The sequence below is a fragment of the Varanus komodoensis genome, unplaced genomic scaffold (genome assembly GCF_004798865.1).
Source record: "Varanus komodoensis strain SLA01 unplaced genomic scaffold, ASM479886v1 scaffold22, whole genome shotgun sequence".
NCBI classification, from domain to species: Eukaryota; Metazoa; Chordata; class Lepidosauria; order Squamata; family Varanidae; genus Varanus; species Varanus komodoensis.
The window spans coordinates 13,290,230-13,304,206 of record NW_025335606.1 but is presented as its reverse complement, the minus strand read 5'-3'; the positions used below and the strand labels follow the sequence as shown (position 1 = coordinate 13,304,206).

The 13,977-nt window shown below is 45.4% G+C and overlaps 1 protein-coding gene across 3 annotated transcripts in view; it reads left to right on the top strand.

Moving 5' to 3' along the window:
* PDZD2 (PDZ domain containing 2) overlaps positions 1-13,977 on the top strand; it is a 167,312-nt gene that overhangs the window by 116,820 nt on the left and 36,515 nt on the right. For all 3 annotated transcript variants that reach the window (XR_006414850.1, XM_044431370.1, XM_044431369.1), the window contains exons 9-14: positions 542-656; positions 2,047-2,120; positions 4,034-4,259; positions 5,051-5,168; positions 6,446-6,578; positions 10,317-10,398. Coding sequence is in view for 2 of the 3 variants with exons in the window: in XM_044431370.1 (XP_044287305.1) it covers positions 542-656; positions 2,047-2,120; positions 4,034-4,259; positions 5,051-5,168; positions 6,446-6,578; positions 10,317-10,398 (748 nt within the window). In the remaining variant the exon portion in view is untranslated. The remainder of the gene's footprint in view (positions 1-541; positions 657-2,046; positions 2,121-4,033; positions 4,260-5,050; positions 5,169-6,445; positions 6,579-10,316; positions 10,399-13,977) is intronic.

Below are 13,977 nucleotides of genomic sequence, written 5' to 3'. Positions count from 1 at the left end.
GCAGAAACTAAGGCCACAAGTCACATACGTGGAGAGGGAAGCAGTTTGCACAGGGCTCGGTTTCTGGTGAGCGCTGCATGGACACTTGGCATGCTTGCCAGGAAGCCAGACTCACAGCCATAAGAAAGCAGGCTGGAGCCCAGGGAAGCAAGGCCAGAGAATCCAAAGTATCCCAACCCCAGAATGGATTCCTCACTCATCCCTCCATCTGAACTCAGTAGCCCAGGGTGCCTTTTATCAGTTGCAGCTGATTCTCCAGCTGCAAGCATTCCCAGACTGGGAGAGACTGACCATGAAGGTTCAAACTCTGGTTGGCTCCCGACAGGCTTAAGTATAATACACTGTGTATGGGGCACTCCTTGAAGATGATTCCATTAGTGCAGAATCTAGGTGCAAGAATTTGAGCTGGCACAGCCTGGTTTGTCAACACCATGAAATCTGCACAAAGTAAACACTAAATGAATGCAAACCCGCTGTTTCGTGTAGCATCACCTTTCCTGTGGGATACTTGATTGAGAGCCATTTCCATTGTGCATTGCAGGGTCTTGGATTCAGCATTGTGGGAGGGCAAGATTCTGCCCGAGGACGCATGGGGATCTTTGTGAAGACCATTTTCCCAAATGGAGCTGCAGCAGCCGATGGCAGGTTGAAGGAAGGTATTGTAGCAAAAAATACACATCTCTGTCAGCTCAACTGCTTGTTAAGTAGTGATTTTTATCAACTGAAAAGATTGGCTGCATTCACATGAGGGTGTTCAAGGATAGGCTAGACATGCACATGATGGGCATGTTGTGAGCGGAGCTGGCTGGAGCCGGGGGTCAGACTAGATGGCCCAGGAGGCCCCTTCTGACTCGCTCTGTTTCTATGTTTCACATGACCACATCTCAGTTTAATAAGTAGATGTGTGTAAACCTTTTGCCTGCTCACAAAGTCCTTTCACCCTGCCTTTGTGGCACCTGTGTGCGGCAAGCAAAGCAGGAAATCTCCAGTTAAGCATAGCTTCCTCTTTGATCCAAATCAGGAAATTGTGGTGACAGGTTTGGAACTCTCCATCATCTTAAAGCAAATTCAAACCCTGGTTTAAGATCTTGGCTTGTTCTGACCCTGATAAACATGGGCTCAGTTTGCGTGTAACAAGACGCCACCAATATTGAATTGCCTTGTGGTGCTTCTTGTTGCAACAGCAGCCCCAGCCATGATCTTGAATATTCAAGGCATGGCGGGGTTGTGCCAGAGTTTTTTGTTACGTGCAAACCTGGTGAGTGGGGGTTCTTGGGACGGTTGTCAAGGTTCACATGCAGTGACAAGCCATGGCACACCCTGCCCTGCCATGCCCCTAATGTTCAAAATGGCAGCTGCCAGAACAAAAGCCCCCATACAGAAGTTCGCCATTGGTGGCGTTTCCTTACATGCCATCATTTCCCGATTTGAATGAAAGAGGTTTGGTTGCTGTGCACTGCAAACCAGGAAGCGAAAGCACTGTATGCTTGGCAAAAAAATTACGTATCTTGGCTTATTCTGCCAAAATAAGGTCAGCTGAACAATAGGATAGCTTGCTTTCCACATGGACTAGTCTTCCTAAGTAATAGTGGCCATGGAACTCTGGTGCATATTCTAGGATATAGGCTCAGTTCATGCATGGTCCAGGGCAGGCATGGATTTTCACCCTATGTGACTCAGAAGAGCAGATCTAACCATCCCCTCAGCCTGTGCATGGAGAAGATCAAGACTGGGGAACAAGTAATTCTCCACCATTACTAATCCTTTGTTGAGAAAGCCCATATCCTATATATGCTAACAGAAGTTCAGAATAAAAGTCATAGTTGTGGAGCGTTTCATCTTATGCCAATTCTGTGCAATTCTCCTTTGTCTTCACTATAAAGGCAATAGAAACACATGGAATGAAGTCAAAGCAATCAAAGTTACTCACACATACTCGTAGGTGTAAATTAGGATCATGAGAGAGGCTAGGACTGCACATACTTATAAGACCAACACTTTATCTGCTATGTAAATGCTGATGTGGATTTTGCCTTTGGTTACCAGGAGATGAACTCCTAGAAGTTAATGGAGAGTCTTTACAAGGCCTGACTCATCAGGAGGCCATTCAGACATTTAAGGTAACAGCATTGCAGGTGGGGCCTCTCAGTGGTTCTGCAGACCCAGCTGGAGTGTTGCTCTGGCGTGTTATGGGAAATTCAGATACTGGTTCCCAGACCCAAGACTGATTAGTGTGCTGTATTTTTTTTTCAAAGGTGCCTTATAGTCCTTTGTCATATGAGTTCCACAGGCCATATGAGTTTCCTGGCCTAAGGGCCAAATGAAGGGTGCAACTTTGGGGATATTTCCCCATGCAAAAGAATCCTTGCAACTGAGGAAAACTTAGTACATCAAGAAGGAAGGTTCTTTCCTGGCCAATGTTTTGCTGTGCCAGGTTGCTGGACAGATTGTTGTCGAGCTTTATTTTAAAAATAGAACACAGTCAAAAATGTGAATTCAAAAATCTGTTGATTCCTTCTGCAATTGAAGTTGTATAGTACTTTCCTGGGATTACCTGTTGACAGTTTAAAATTGTTATATTTTACTAGGTTGGTTTTATATTATATTGTATTTTTATGGTTTTAATCTTTAAAAACTGGCAAGAGAGCTTTGGTCATTGAGCAATGTAGAAACACAATAAAATGAAGTGTAATAAATGCCGACTAGAAGTTCTGTGCCTTTAGAACTAGCAGATTATTACTACTTTCTGTGTGGGTCTGAATCCTCCACATGAGAAGCAAACATGTCCCCCCCGGGGAAGTATAAGCCATCAGCCTGTTCTGTAACAAAGCCATCACTCATTCCATAATATTGAACATGGTATTTTATAACATTAATTCCATAACATGTTATGGAATGAACACTCTAATATCATATTAACATGATAAAAAAATTGCCTCAACACTACTTCTAAAAAATTTAACCAGCAGTAGCCATGATGAGATCAGTTATCAAAGATCACATTTCTCCATCGGTCCTCCATGAGTACTTTAGTGGGTGGCTGAGAGGCAGGCAGACTCATAATGGGTAGGGCACATGCTTTGTGCGCAGAAGGTCCCTTGCCCTAACCCTAAACCTAAACCCAACCCCAGCTCCCCTGATTTAGAAGATCAGATCAGGGATCTATGAGAACATTATTATGAGTTGCACGACATGCAACTCATAATTTGAAGCCCCAAAAGTGTGTGCAAATGCATGTTCACAGAAACATTCTGCAAATGGTTGAATACGTGCTTGTGTCCATCTCATTCATAAATCCCAGTTGGATTTGTGCAATCAAATCTATTGATCCTTAATCTATATAAGAAATCTGTACAAATGTGGGGGAGATTTGTTCACATCTCCCACTTGATCATTATTTGGTTTGTGTCAGTATCCCGTTTGTGCAAAGTAAACAGTGATCAGTGCGATTGCGAAGTGGGCACAAGCTGAACTGCAAGATGCTGTTCAAAGAGTCTGAGAGAACGTGCCCCTCACTCACTTGCGCATCTCTGCATCAGGTAGCAGGTGCCTGAAGCTTGAAGAGCTGCTTCCTCCATTGTAAGGTGGCCAGTACTAGACCAAAAGTACCAGTGGTTCCAACAGGGATAGGGCAGCTTCTTTTGTTCTTATGTTTTGGATGGATATGCCCCCAAACATTTCAGGCAAGTCAGGTGCAGGTCAGTTTCTCTTGGCCACCATTTTGCAGAGTTCATATATCATTTCACCCTAGGAGGGCTGTACTGAGATCAAGGATGGGAAGCATGTGGCTGTTTGGATGTTGTTGGACTGCAACTCCCATCTCTTCAGTTCCCATTAGCCCTAGCCAGTATGGTCCATGATGAGAGAGGATGGGAGTTGTAGGGAGAGCCACACATTCCCTATTCCTGATTCAGACAAGCAAGAAACCTGCTGGCAATCTTCACTCATCCTTTCATTGTGTGATTTGGAAGCTGCTTGCATGTCACTAGAAGACAACATCATGAACCATAACAAGCTGCTGTTACCTCTTCAGCAACTCAAGAAAGGCGTGGTGACCCTTACGGTACGAACCAGACTTCGCAGCCCAAGCCTTACTCCATGCCCAACTCCTACGTTACTGAGCCGATCCAGCTCCCCCAGCTCGAGCACCAGTGGAGGACCACCTTTACCTGGCTGTGAGGATGCTGAGGTCACCACCCCAAATCGTAAGGGGCCGGGGCCAAAAGACAGGATCGTCATGGAAGTGACTCTCAGCAAAGGTTTGAGGACACTGGAGCATTTCTGAGAGGTTCTGGGGTGGGGGTAGGAATCCCTAGAGGCAGTTTTTTGGGTGAGGTGGGGGGAGAGAGGAACATGGTTGCTTGCATGTACTCAGTGCTACAAAAGGAAGTTCATTTTAAATCAACTTCACTGAAGGTACCCAGGAAGGAGCTGATGGAAGGCACCATCTGATGGATCACTTCAAAGTTGTTTCTTCCCCCATGTGTGGAAGAACTAGCAGTCTGTTTGGATGGTTTATGCCTTAAATTGAGTTTATTCGGGATTTGGGTGTGCGTGTGTGCAGGTGTTTTGTTTAGCCCATGGGATCCTTAGTCTACTTCATCGTGAAGATGTGGGAGGAAGCCAACACTACCAGATTCCCCCCTCCCTGCTTCTGCTAATTGTGTTCAGAATAAGGGTGCATAAGACTGGGGAGAAACCAACTTACACGTAAAGGAAGAGCACAGTGGCTTTTAAGATAAGCCAGCCTGCCCTACCGCAGCATGGCTGATGTGCGCTCCTGGGGCGTGGAGTGGGAGGGACAGCGAACTGAGCTGTTCCCTTCCATCCCTTCCAGGGGACGTCTCCAGTATTTGGTCCACAGGCTGAATTTCTGTCTGATACCCCCCAGTTGCCATTTCAGTGCCCCCGGTGAGCATGAGCCTTTCTCTTCGCTGCTCTTCTAAGTAGCTTGAAAGAGCAGGCCTGAGTACGTGCTGTGCCCCTTGTGATTGTTGTAAGGCAGAGTGAGTGCAAACGGTCTCAGTCTTTGCTCTTCATCTCACCACAGAACCAGGTGTTGGGCTGGGCATCGGTGTTTGCTGCCTCACTCTGGAGAATAGCCTTCCAGGTATTTACATCCACAGCTTGGCCCCAGGATCCGTGGCCAAGATGGATGGAAGGTTAAGGTTAGTCCTGAATCTAACAGCAACAATTATGTTACTGTCTGGGGGTAGGTTCTCCCCAACATACTGGATGTATCTGAATTGTTTTTGTCATCAGGAGTACAAAATTGAATAGAGGACTCTATCCCCTGAACTGCTGCCACGGACCAGTTTTCCTTCTCAGAACATATCTGTCATTGCTGGGGAGAGCTTTCAGCAGAGCTTCCTTGAGTTCTCAGTATTCCTGTAGGCATGCACAGATGATGCTTCTGATGTTGGGAAGTCTGGGAAGTGCATTGCCCATGGTCCCCAAGAGCGGATGACACTGCGTGCATGATCGTGGCAGGATCTGTGATATACTGGCAGCCTCACCGTTAGTTCTTACCTAGTGCTTATTAATTAATTAGGCTCAATATGTCTAACCCGGGATGGACAGCCCTGTTGCCCTCAGGCCTGCAGACCTGCACGCACACACACACATTTGAAGTGGGGAAGATTAAAATTTCCTCAACTCACCTTTTGCTTTGTAAAAGAAACACGGTGAAAGCTGGATTAAGGGTGCCACCCAGTGTGGCTGTCCATAAGCCTCCAAACCAGAGGTTGATCCGGCATTCAGTTGCCTCTGCGTTTCTCCTGCCCTGCCCTCCCCACTCCTCCCAATGCCCCCCAGTGTTAGTGCTGAAGGCATGTGTGCTGGCTGCGAACATGGAAGGAGGGTGTGTTGGGATCGGAGTCCAATTTCTGAGGTTGTAGCTGTGAGCCCAACCTGTCAGGTGGCCACTTAGACAGCTTGCAGTGGCCATGGGAATGTGCGCATATTGGTGCCATATAGGCCTCATTGAGGAGAGTGCTCCAGAATCAGGAGACCATCACGAAGAAGACACCGTTTCTTGCTGCCAGTTTCCAAACATCCCTCAGAGGAGGCACCTGGAAGAAGATCCTAGGCGATGCTCTTAGCAGCATATGGGGTAGGCCCTCTGTCAGATCTTGACTTTTCTGACTAACTCTCTAGATCAATGCAAAAAGAGAGCACAGCACACTTAGGATTTAACACATGCAAGAGTGACGGGAATCAAAATCTGATCCAGCCTTCCCTGCCCCCAACTAAATTGAGACTAGGAAAGAATAACTGCTTAAAATGGGACAGCTGGATGACACTGCGCCACGTCGGTCATTCCTCCACTCAGGTTGCACTGTCTGTGCATTGTTGCAGTCTATTTCCCACCCTGTCAAAAAACCATCACTTTCTGTTTGCTTACTATCCGGCAGGCATATTAAACTGGATGTCTTTGTTTCCTTAGCCGTGGGGATCAGATCCTGGAGGCGGATTCGGTCAGTTTGCGTCATGCGGCTCTGAGTGAAGCTTACGCCATTTTGAGTGAATGTGGTCCAGGCCCAGTTAGCCTTATCGTTAGCCGCCATCCCAATCCAAAGGTACGCAGTAGAACAGAACAGAATGTTTTGAATTAGTCCAGAGACTCTATCAAGACAAAGGCAAGAAGAAAACGTGTGAATCATGAAGCTTGGGCCAAGCACTGACCTGCAGCTTTGTGTCTGGAACTGACTGAAAAGGGTGTGTATGTTGAAACATTCTGTGGCAATGGGATTCAGTCCATCTTGCCTGAAGTGTGTCGCTAAGCTTAATTGAGAGTCAGTGTGGCATACTAGTTAAGAGCATAGGACTGGGACTCAGGCAATTTGGATTCTAGTCCCTACTCGTCTTCTCCCACTTTTTGTTTTACCTTCACAATAACACTGTGAGCTGGGTTAGGCTTAGGAAGATTAACCAGTTGACCTAAAGTCAGCAAATGAGTTTCATGGCAAATGAGGCCAGAACCTGGTTCACCAGAGGGGTTCAGCATGCACTCGCCCTAGAACGAAAGATGCTGGTAATCATCCTTCAGAGCCCAAAGAATCTGGCTCCTGCCAGTTTCAGAGAACTGCTTCAGCCAAATTTTGCTTTATGCCCTTTATAGTCTGCCCTTGTAGCAGCCCTGTTCTGTGTCCCTTTGTGTGCTACAGTGAGATAGATTTTAAGGCGTAGAGAAGGGCTTTTTCGGTGTGGACACTTGCATCGTGAAAAAATGACAGGGTGGCAGGGCCAGGGCTGAGGTAGCAATTTCTTACACAGCAGTTTTGGACCAGTGTTCTTCTGCAGGAGCAGAATCATAAAATTGGACTGAGCCTTGCAGGCCACCTGTCCCTACCCTTTTGACCTCTAAGATGGCATTTTGGGAGATGCAGTCCTGCACATGTAGAAGGCAACAGGATGGGGAAGGCTATGGTAGGTCATTGGTCTAATCCTCTGCTCAGTGCAAGAAATCCAGAACTCCAGTGTTGCCAACAGGTGACTAGCAGCCTGTGCTTGAAGCCCTCCAGGAAATGCAACTCTCACCCCAATCTCACTGGCAATCAATTAAAAAAATCCTAAGGTTCAGCCAAAATCTGCTATTTCACAACTGAATTCCATGTAATCTAATCCTCCCCTGGTACTACAGAGAACTTTGTATTCCAGAGTCTCTTCTGTGTCAAAGTGGACAATTGCCATTGCTCTCACTATTCTAGATTGGGTTAAGCCACCAATTGGTCTCCAGAAGTTAGGATCTGTAAGTGCCATAATCCATGACCATTATGCTATCTGAGGCTGATGGGAGCTCTAGCCCAAAACATCTGGAGGTCATCCAATTCCTTGCTGCTGTTCTAGGTCTCATATATATATCCTTTGTGTACTTTTACTAAATTTTGTGCGTGATTTGCACCTATTTTCAAGTTGCTCTCTGTACAGTTTTACAGAAAAGGCATACACAGACAAACATAGGAAAGACATACTTTAAATGTACATGTTTTTATAGCCAATCTACATTCCATCAGACAGACTGTTTTTGTTACCAAATTATCTGGTATTCTGGGTTTTTATGTACTCCCAAAACCAATACCACTTAAGGTATTTTTTTCTTTCTTCCTTGTTATTCTGAGTGAATGTGACACTGAAACCTTGTTGAAACTGCTGAGTTTGCTTTGGGGGTTCATTCAGCAGCTCTCTCTTCAAAGTGCTTCATATTTCTGATCTGCCTTGATGCCTAATTCACTTCTCAAAAAATGCACTGGATACTGACATCACAAACAGAGTTGGATTTGAGTTTCAGTTCCTTTGCCATGCTATTTCTCAGAGACAGTATTATTGGGTACATTTTAGGAAAATAAAAGATTTTGATCACAGCAATTGCTTTTGTACTTTGTAAAATACAAAGTCATTTTATTAAAATGCATATCAAAATGTTCACAATAATCAGTAAACCACCAGTGATAATAAAACAGCCTCCCTTCCTACCTGTTTGGCTCCCGTCCATGCTATAGTGCCAAGATTACAAAACCTGAACACCTGACATTTAGCTTCCCTCTAAGGGGCTCAAGAGATGTGCTCCTCAGAGTTATTTTGTTGATAAAATTAGTTAAGGTGCAAACTTATGAATGCTTAGGCACGAAGAAAAGAAGAGAAAAGAAAAAGCCCTACAGTAGGCAGCATGGCTGGCTGGAGAAAGCTGGCATTCATAGGGCCTTTTTCTGCCTAAAGAGGTACAGGATTGTACCCTTAATTAATTTTCATTCATTTATATCAAGGGTCCTTGTCCTTTTCTGTGTCCTTCAGTAATGTCTTCAGCAACTAGGGGCAGTCTTTCCTAGCCATCGCGTAACTTTGCTCTGTGAAGTTTGGAGCGAGGGAGATGAACAGCCCGAGGGACAGAGTGCCGCGCCTGCTTCCTGCTGTGGAGCAAAACCCCTCAGGGCAGCCTGGGCAGCCCCCTGCTGCAGAAGGACACTTTGGCAGTGGCCATGCCGAAGTGTGCCAGCAGGTATGGTGTCACTCAGAGGGAGCAGGCACCATGTGTTCAAGTCTGATCGATGCACAAGTTGCCTCAGTACCTCACCGAATCAAACTAAGGCCTATTCCAACCAGTACGAAGCTGCATCTACTCAGTAAGAATTAAAGCGAATAGCTGCTCAAGTAATCACAGATCTCTTGATTGGCTTTAGGTTTGAGGGGGCCCTGAGGAATGTGTCCTCCAGCGAGGTCCTTCCTCTGTCTCTGGGCAGTGCTCTAAGCAGTGTTAAGTACCTAGGCCTAGTTACCCTTTCCATTTCCCAGAATGCCCCTGATCTTGCATCACTTATGGACATTCTGGAAAATTAAAAGAGTGTCTACCCTCGGTCCAGTCTCCTGGAACTGTTTTGGAGAGCCAAGTCTGGGGGAAAAAATAAGGGGAAAGGCCCCTGATTGAACCAATTACTTAGGGCAGCCTTCCCCCACCTTGGGCCTTCCAGGCATTTTTGGACTGCAACACCCAGAATACCTAGTCAGTGGCCCTGCTGGATGGGAATTCTGGGAGTTGTGGTCCAAATGTCTCTGAAGGTGACCAAGTTATGGAAAACTGCATTAAGGGGTTTGTGGACTCTCCCAGACTGGATTCATTGAAGATGCAACGGGACAGCCATCTGCTAGCGATGCTTTAGCTTGGAGTCTGCATTGCAGAGGGTAAACCCAGTGGCCTTCTTGGCCCCTTTTAGGACTACTATTTTACGATCCTGTGATTCTATGTCTTGCACCTGTCTTGCAATCTAGCAATCAATGGTCACATTTTGTTTATATGCAAATACACGATGTTAAGCTTCCCTCATGAATGCCTCTATATTGTGTCATTGGATAATAAGCGAGTATACTTAAATAATATAACCAATTATCCTAATTGTATTACAGTTCTGCCTTTACGTGTTTAGAATCATTACATGGAATGCCATATATTTGTCATTTCAGTCTCCTGCTTCCCCAGATACTGGGGATTAACAGAAGGTGCATGTTGGCCTCTTGCCCTACTTATTATCTGCACTGTAGCATCTGGCTGCCCTCTGTTTGTAGGTTCCAGAGGATCCTGCAGTAAATGGACAGCCACTCTAATCAGGCATAATGCGCATATGTTCTTTTGTGAAAAGTAACCACAGAAGACTTGTTTCAAGGTCACCAAACATTACCTGTGTCATTCAGCCAGCACCAACCTTTCAAGGTTCTCGTCTCTGATACTTCTGCTCCGAACTATGAAAAGAAACAAGCGTAAACCTGAAGTGAACATATCATTTGCAGCATAAGCATTTGTGTCCTTTTCAACTTCCTACTAGGTTTCTGAACAAGAGATGGATGAAGCCATAGCACGCACCACACAGAGAGAAAGCAAGGATGCCACCTCCCCGCACGCCACAGGTACCAGCTCACCTGCTTCTGTCATTGTGTCAGATCTGACTCTGGCTGGCTACAGCACAGTTAAATCCATAGACGTTTTCTTCCGTGTTTATTTTCTACAAAGGAACCCTAAATTCTGCTCCCAGAATTAATTAGGGCGAAGTCAGGAGACAGTTGGGCCTGCTTGGATCTAACCAATCACTATCTCAGCAGAGTGACCAAGAAGATGGGCAGTTAGAATCTCACCTGTACACAGTATCTTACATGGTGATTAGATGTGGAGATCACCTTAGGGAGGTCAGTGCCATCCTCCCTAAGTTCTGGGATCATATGCTGGGCAAAGTCAAAGGCAGAAGAAGAGGATGACCAAATTACGAGTTGCAACAACCCAGATTCAGGCCAGACATCAGGAAAAGCTTCCTCACTTTTAGAGCAATGTAACAGTGGAACCAGCTGCCTAAAGAGATGGTGGGCTCTCCCACCCTAGAGACATTCAAGGCAAAACTGGACAGCCATCTGAGTGGGATGGTGTGACGTGGTGTCCTGCTACAGCAGGGGGCTGGACTCGATGGCCTTCATGGCCCCTTCCAACTCTTGTTGTTGTTAGTCGCGAAGTCGTGTCCGACCCATCGTGACCCCATGGACAACATTCCTCCAGACCTTCCTGTCCTCCACCATCCCCCGGAGTCCACTTAAGCTCACACCAACTGCTTCAGTGATTCCATTCAGCCACCTCATCCTCTGCCGTCCCCTTCTTCTTTTGCCCTCTATTGTTTCCAGCATTAGGCTCTTCTCCAGGGAGTCCTTCCTTCTCATTAGGTGGCCAAAGTATTTGAGTTTCATCTTCAGTATCTGGCGTTCTAAAGAGCAGTCAGGGTTGATCTCTAGGACTGAATGGTTTGATCACCTAGCAGCCAAGGGACTCGCAGGAGTCTTCTCCAGCACCACAATTCAAAGGCCTCAATCCTTCGGTGCTCAGCCTTCCTTATGGTCCAGCTTTCACAGCCATACATTGGAACTGGGAAATCCATAGCCTTGACTATATGCACTTTTGTTGGCAGGGTGATGTCTCTGCTTTTTAGTATGCTGTCTAGAATTGCCATACCTTTCCTCCCAAGGAGCAAGCGTCTTTTAATTTCTTGGCTGCAGTCCCCATCTGCGGTGATCTTGGAGCCCAGGAAAATAAAATCTGTCACTATCTCCATTTCTTCCTCATCTATTTGCCAGGAAATGAGAGGACCGGATGCCATGATCTTAGTTTTCTTAATGTTGAGTTTCAAACCAACGTTTGCGCTCTCCTCCTTCACCAGCATCAAGAGGCTCTTTAGTTCCTCTTCACTTTCTGCCATGAGAGTGGTATCATCTGCATATCTGAGGTTGTTGATATTTCTCCTGGCAATCTTAATTGCAACTTGTGATTCATCTAGCTGCGCCTTTCTCATGATGTGCTCTGCATATAAGTTAAATAGGCAGGGCAACAGTATACAGCCTTGCCAAACTCCTTTCTCTATTTTGAACCAATCAGTGGTTCAGTGTCCAGTTTTCACTGTTGCTTCTTGACCCACATACAGGTTTTTCAAGAGACAATTAATTATTATTATTATTATAACATTTCTATGCCGCCCCTTGCCGAAACCTCGGTCTGGCACTCCCCTCTCTTTAAGGACTTGCCATAATTTGTTGTGTTCCGCACAATCAAAGGCTTTAGCATACTCAATGAAGCAGAAGTAGATGTTTTTCTGGAACTCCCTAGCTTTCTCCATGATCCAGCGTATGTTGGCAATTTGATCTCTAGTTCCTCTCCCTCTTCAAAATCCTGCCTGTACTTCTGGTAGTTCTTAGTCCACCGACTGCTGGAGCCTAGTTTGTACGATTTTGAGCACAACTTTGCTAGCATGTGAAATGAGTGCAATGGTGCGGTAGCTTGAACATTCTTTGGCATTGCCCTTCTTTGGGATCGGAATGTAAACTGACCTTTTCCAATCCTGTGGCCACCGTTGAGTTTTCCAAATTTGCTGGCATATTGAGTGTAGCACTTTTACTGCATCATCTTTTAAGATTTTGAATAGCTCAGCTGGAATATTGTCACCTCCACTAGCTTTGTTGTTGCTCAGACTTCCTAAGGCCCATTTGACTTCACATTCCAGGATGTCTGGCTCAAGGTCAGTGACCACCCCATCGTGGTTATCAGGGACGTTAAACTCTTTCTTGTATAGTTCTTCTAAGTAATCTTGGCACGTCTTCTTAATCTCTTCTTCCTCTGTTAGGTCCCTGCCATTTTGGTCTTTATCATGCCCATCTTTGCATGAAACGTTGCCTTCACATCTCCAATTTTCTTGAAGAGATCTCTGGTCCTCCCTATTGTATAGTTTTCTTCTATTTCTTTGCACTGTTCATTGAAGAAGGCATTCTTATCTCTTCTAGCTATTCTCTGGAATTCTGCATTCAGTTGGGTGCATCTTTCTCTTTCTCCCTTGCCTTTCGCTTCCCTTCTTTCCTCAGCTATTTGTAAAGCTTTCTCAGAAATGCTTTCTTGCATTTCTTTTTCTTTGAGACAGTTTTAGTTGCTATCTCTTGTACAATGCTGCGAACTTCCATCCATAGTTTTTCAGGCAATCTGTCTATCAGATCTAATTCCTTAAATCTATTTGTCACCTCTACTGTATATTCATCAGGGATATGATTTAGGTCATACCTGAGTGGCCTAGTGCTTTTCCCTACTTTCTTCAATTTAAGCCTAAATTTTGCAACAGTCAGCTCCTGGTCTAGTTTTTACTGACTGTATAGAGCTTCTCCATCTTTGGCTGCTGAGCACATAGTCCACCTGATTTCTGTGCTGACCGTCTGGTGATGTCCATGTGTAGCGTTGTCTCTTGGGTTGTTGGAAAAGAGTGTTTGCTATGACCATTGTATTCTCTTGACAAAATTCTACCAGCCTGTGCCCTACTTCATTTTGTACTCCAAGGCCAAACTTGCCTGTTATTCCGGTTATCTTTTGGCTTCCTACTTTAGCATTCCAATCCCCCATGATGATAAGGACATCATTTTTTGGAGTTAATTCTTGAAGGTGTTGTAGGCCTTCATAGAACTGGTCAACGTCAGCCTCTTCAGCACCAGTGATTGGGGCATAGGCTTGGACTACTGTGATGTTGAATGGTTTGCCTTGGATTCGAACTGAAATCATTCTGTCATTTTGGAGATAGTATCCCAGTACTGCTTTTCCTACTCTTTTATTTACTATGAAGGCTACTCCATTTCTTCTGAGGGATTCTTGCCCGCAGTAGTATACCTGATCGTCATCTGAATTGAATTCTCCCATTCCTGTCCATTTTAGTTCACGGATTCCTAAGATGTTGAAGTTCAGTCTTGTCATCTCTTGTTTGACCACATCCAGCTTGCCTTGATTCATGGTTCTTACATTCCAGTATAGATCTTTACAGCATTGGACTCTCCTTTCACCACCAGATACATCTGCAACTGAGTGTCCTTTCGGCTTTGACCCAGTCGCTTCATTCTTTCTGGTGCTACTAGTACTAGCCCTCTGCTCTTCCCCAGTAGCATATTGGACACCTTCCAACCTGAGGGGCTCATCTTCCGGCA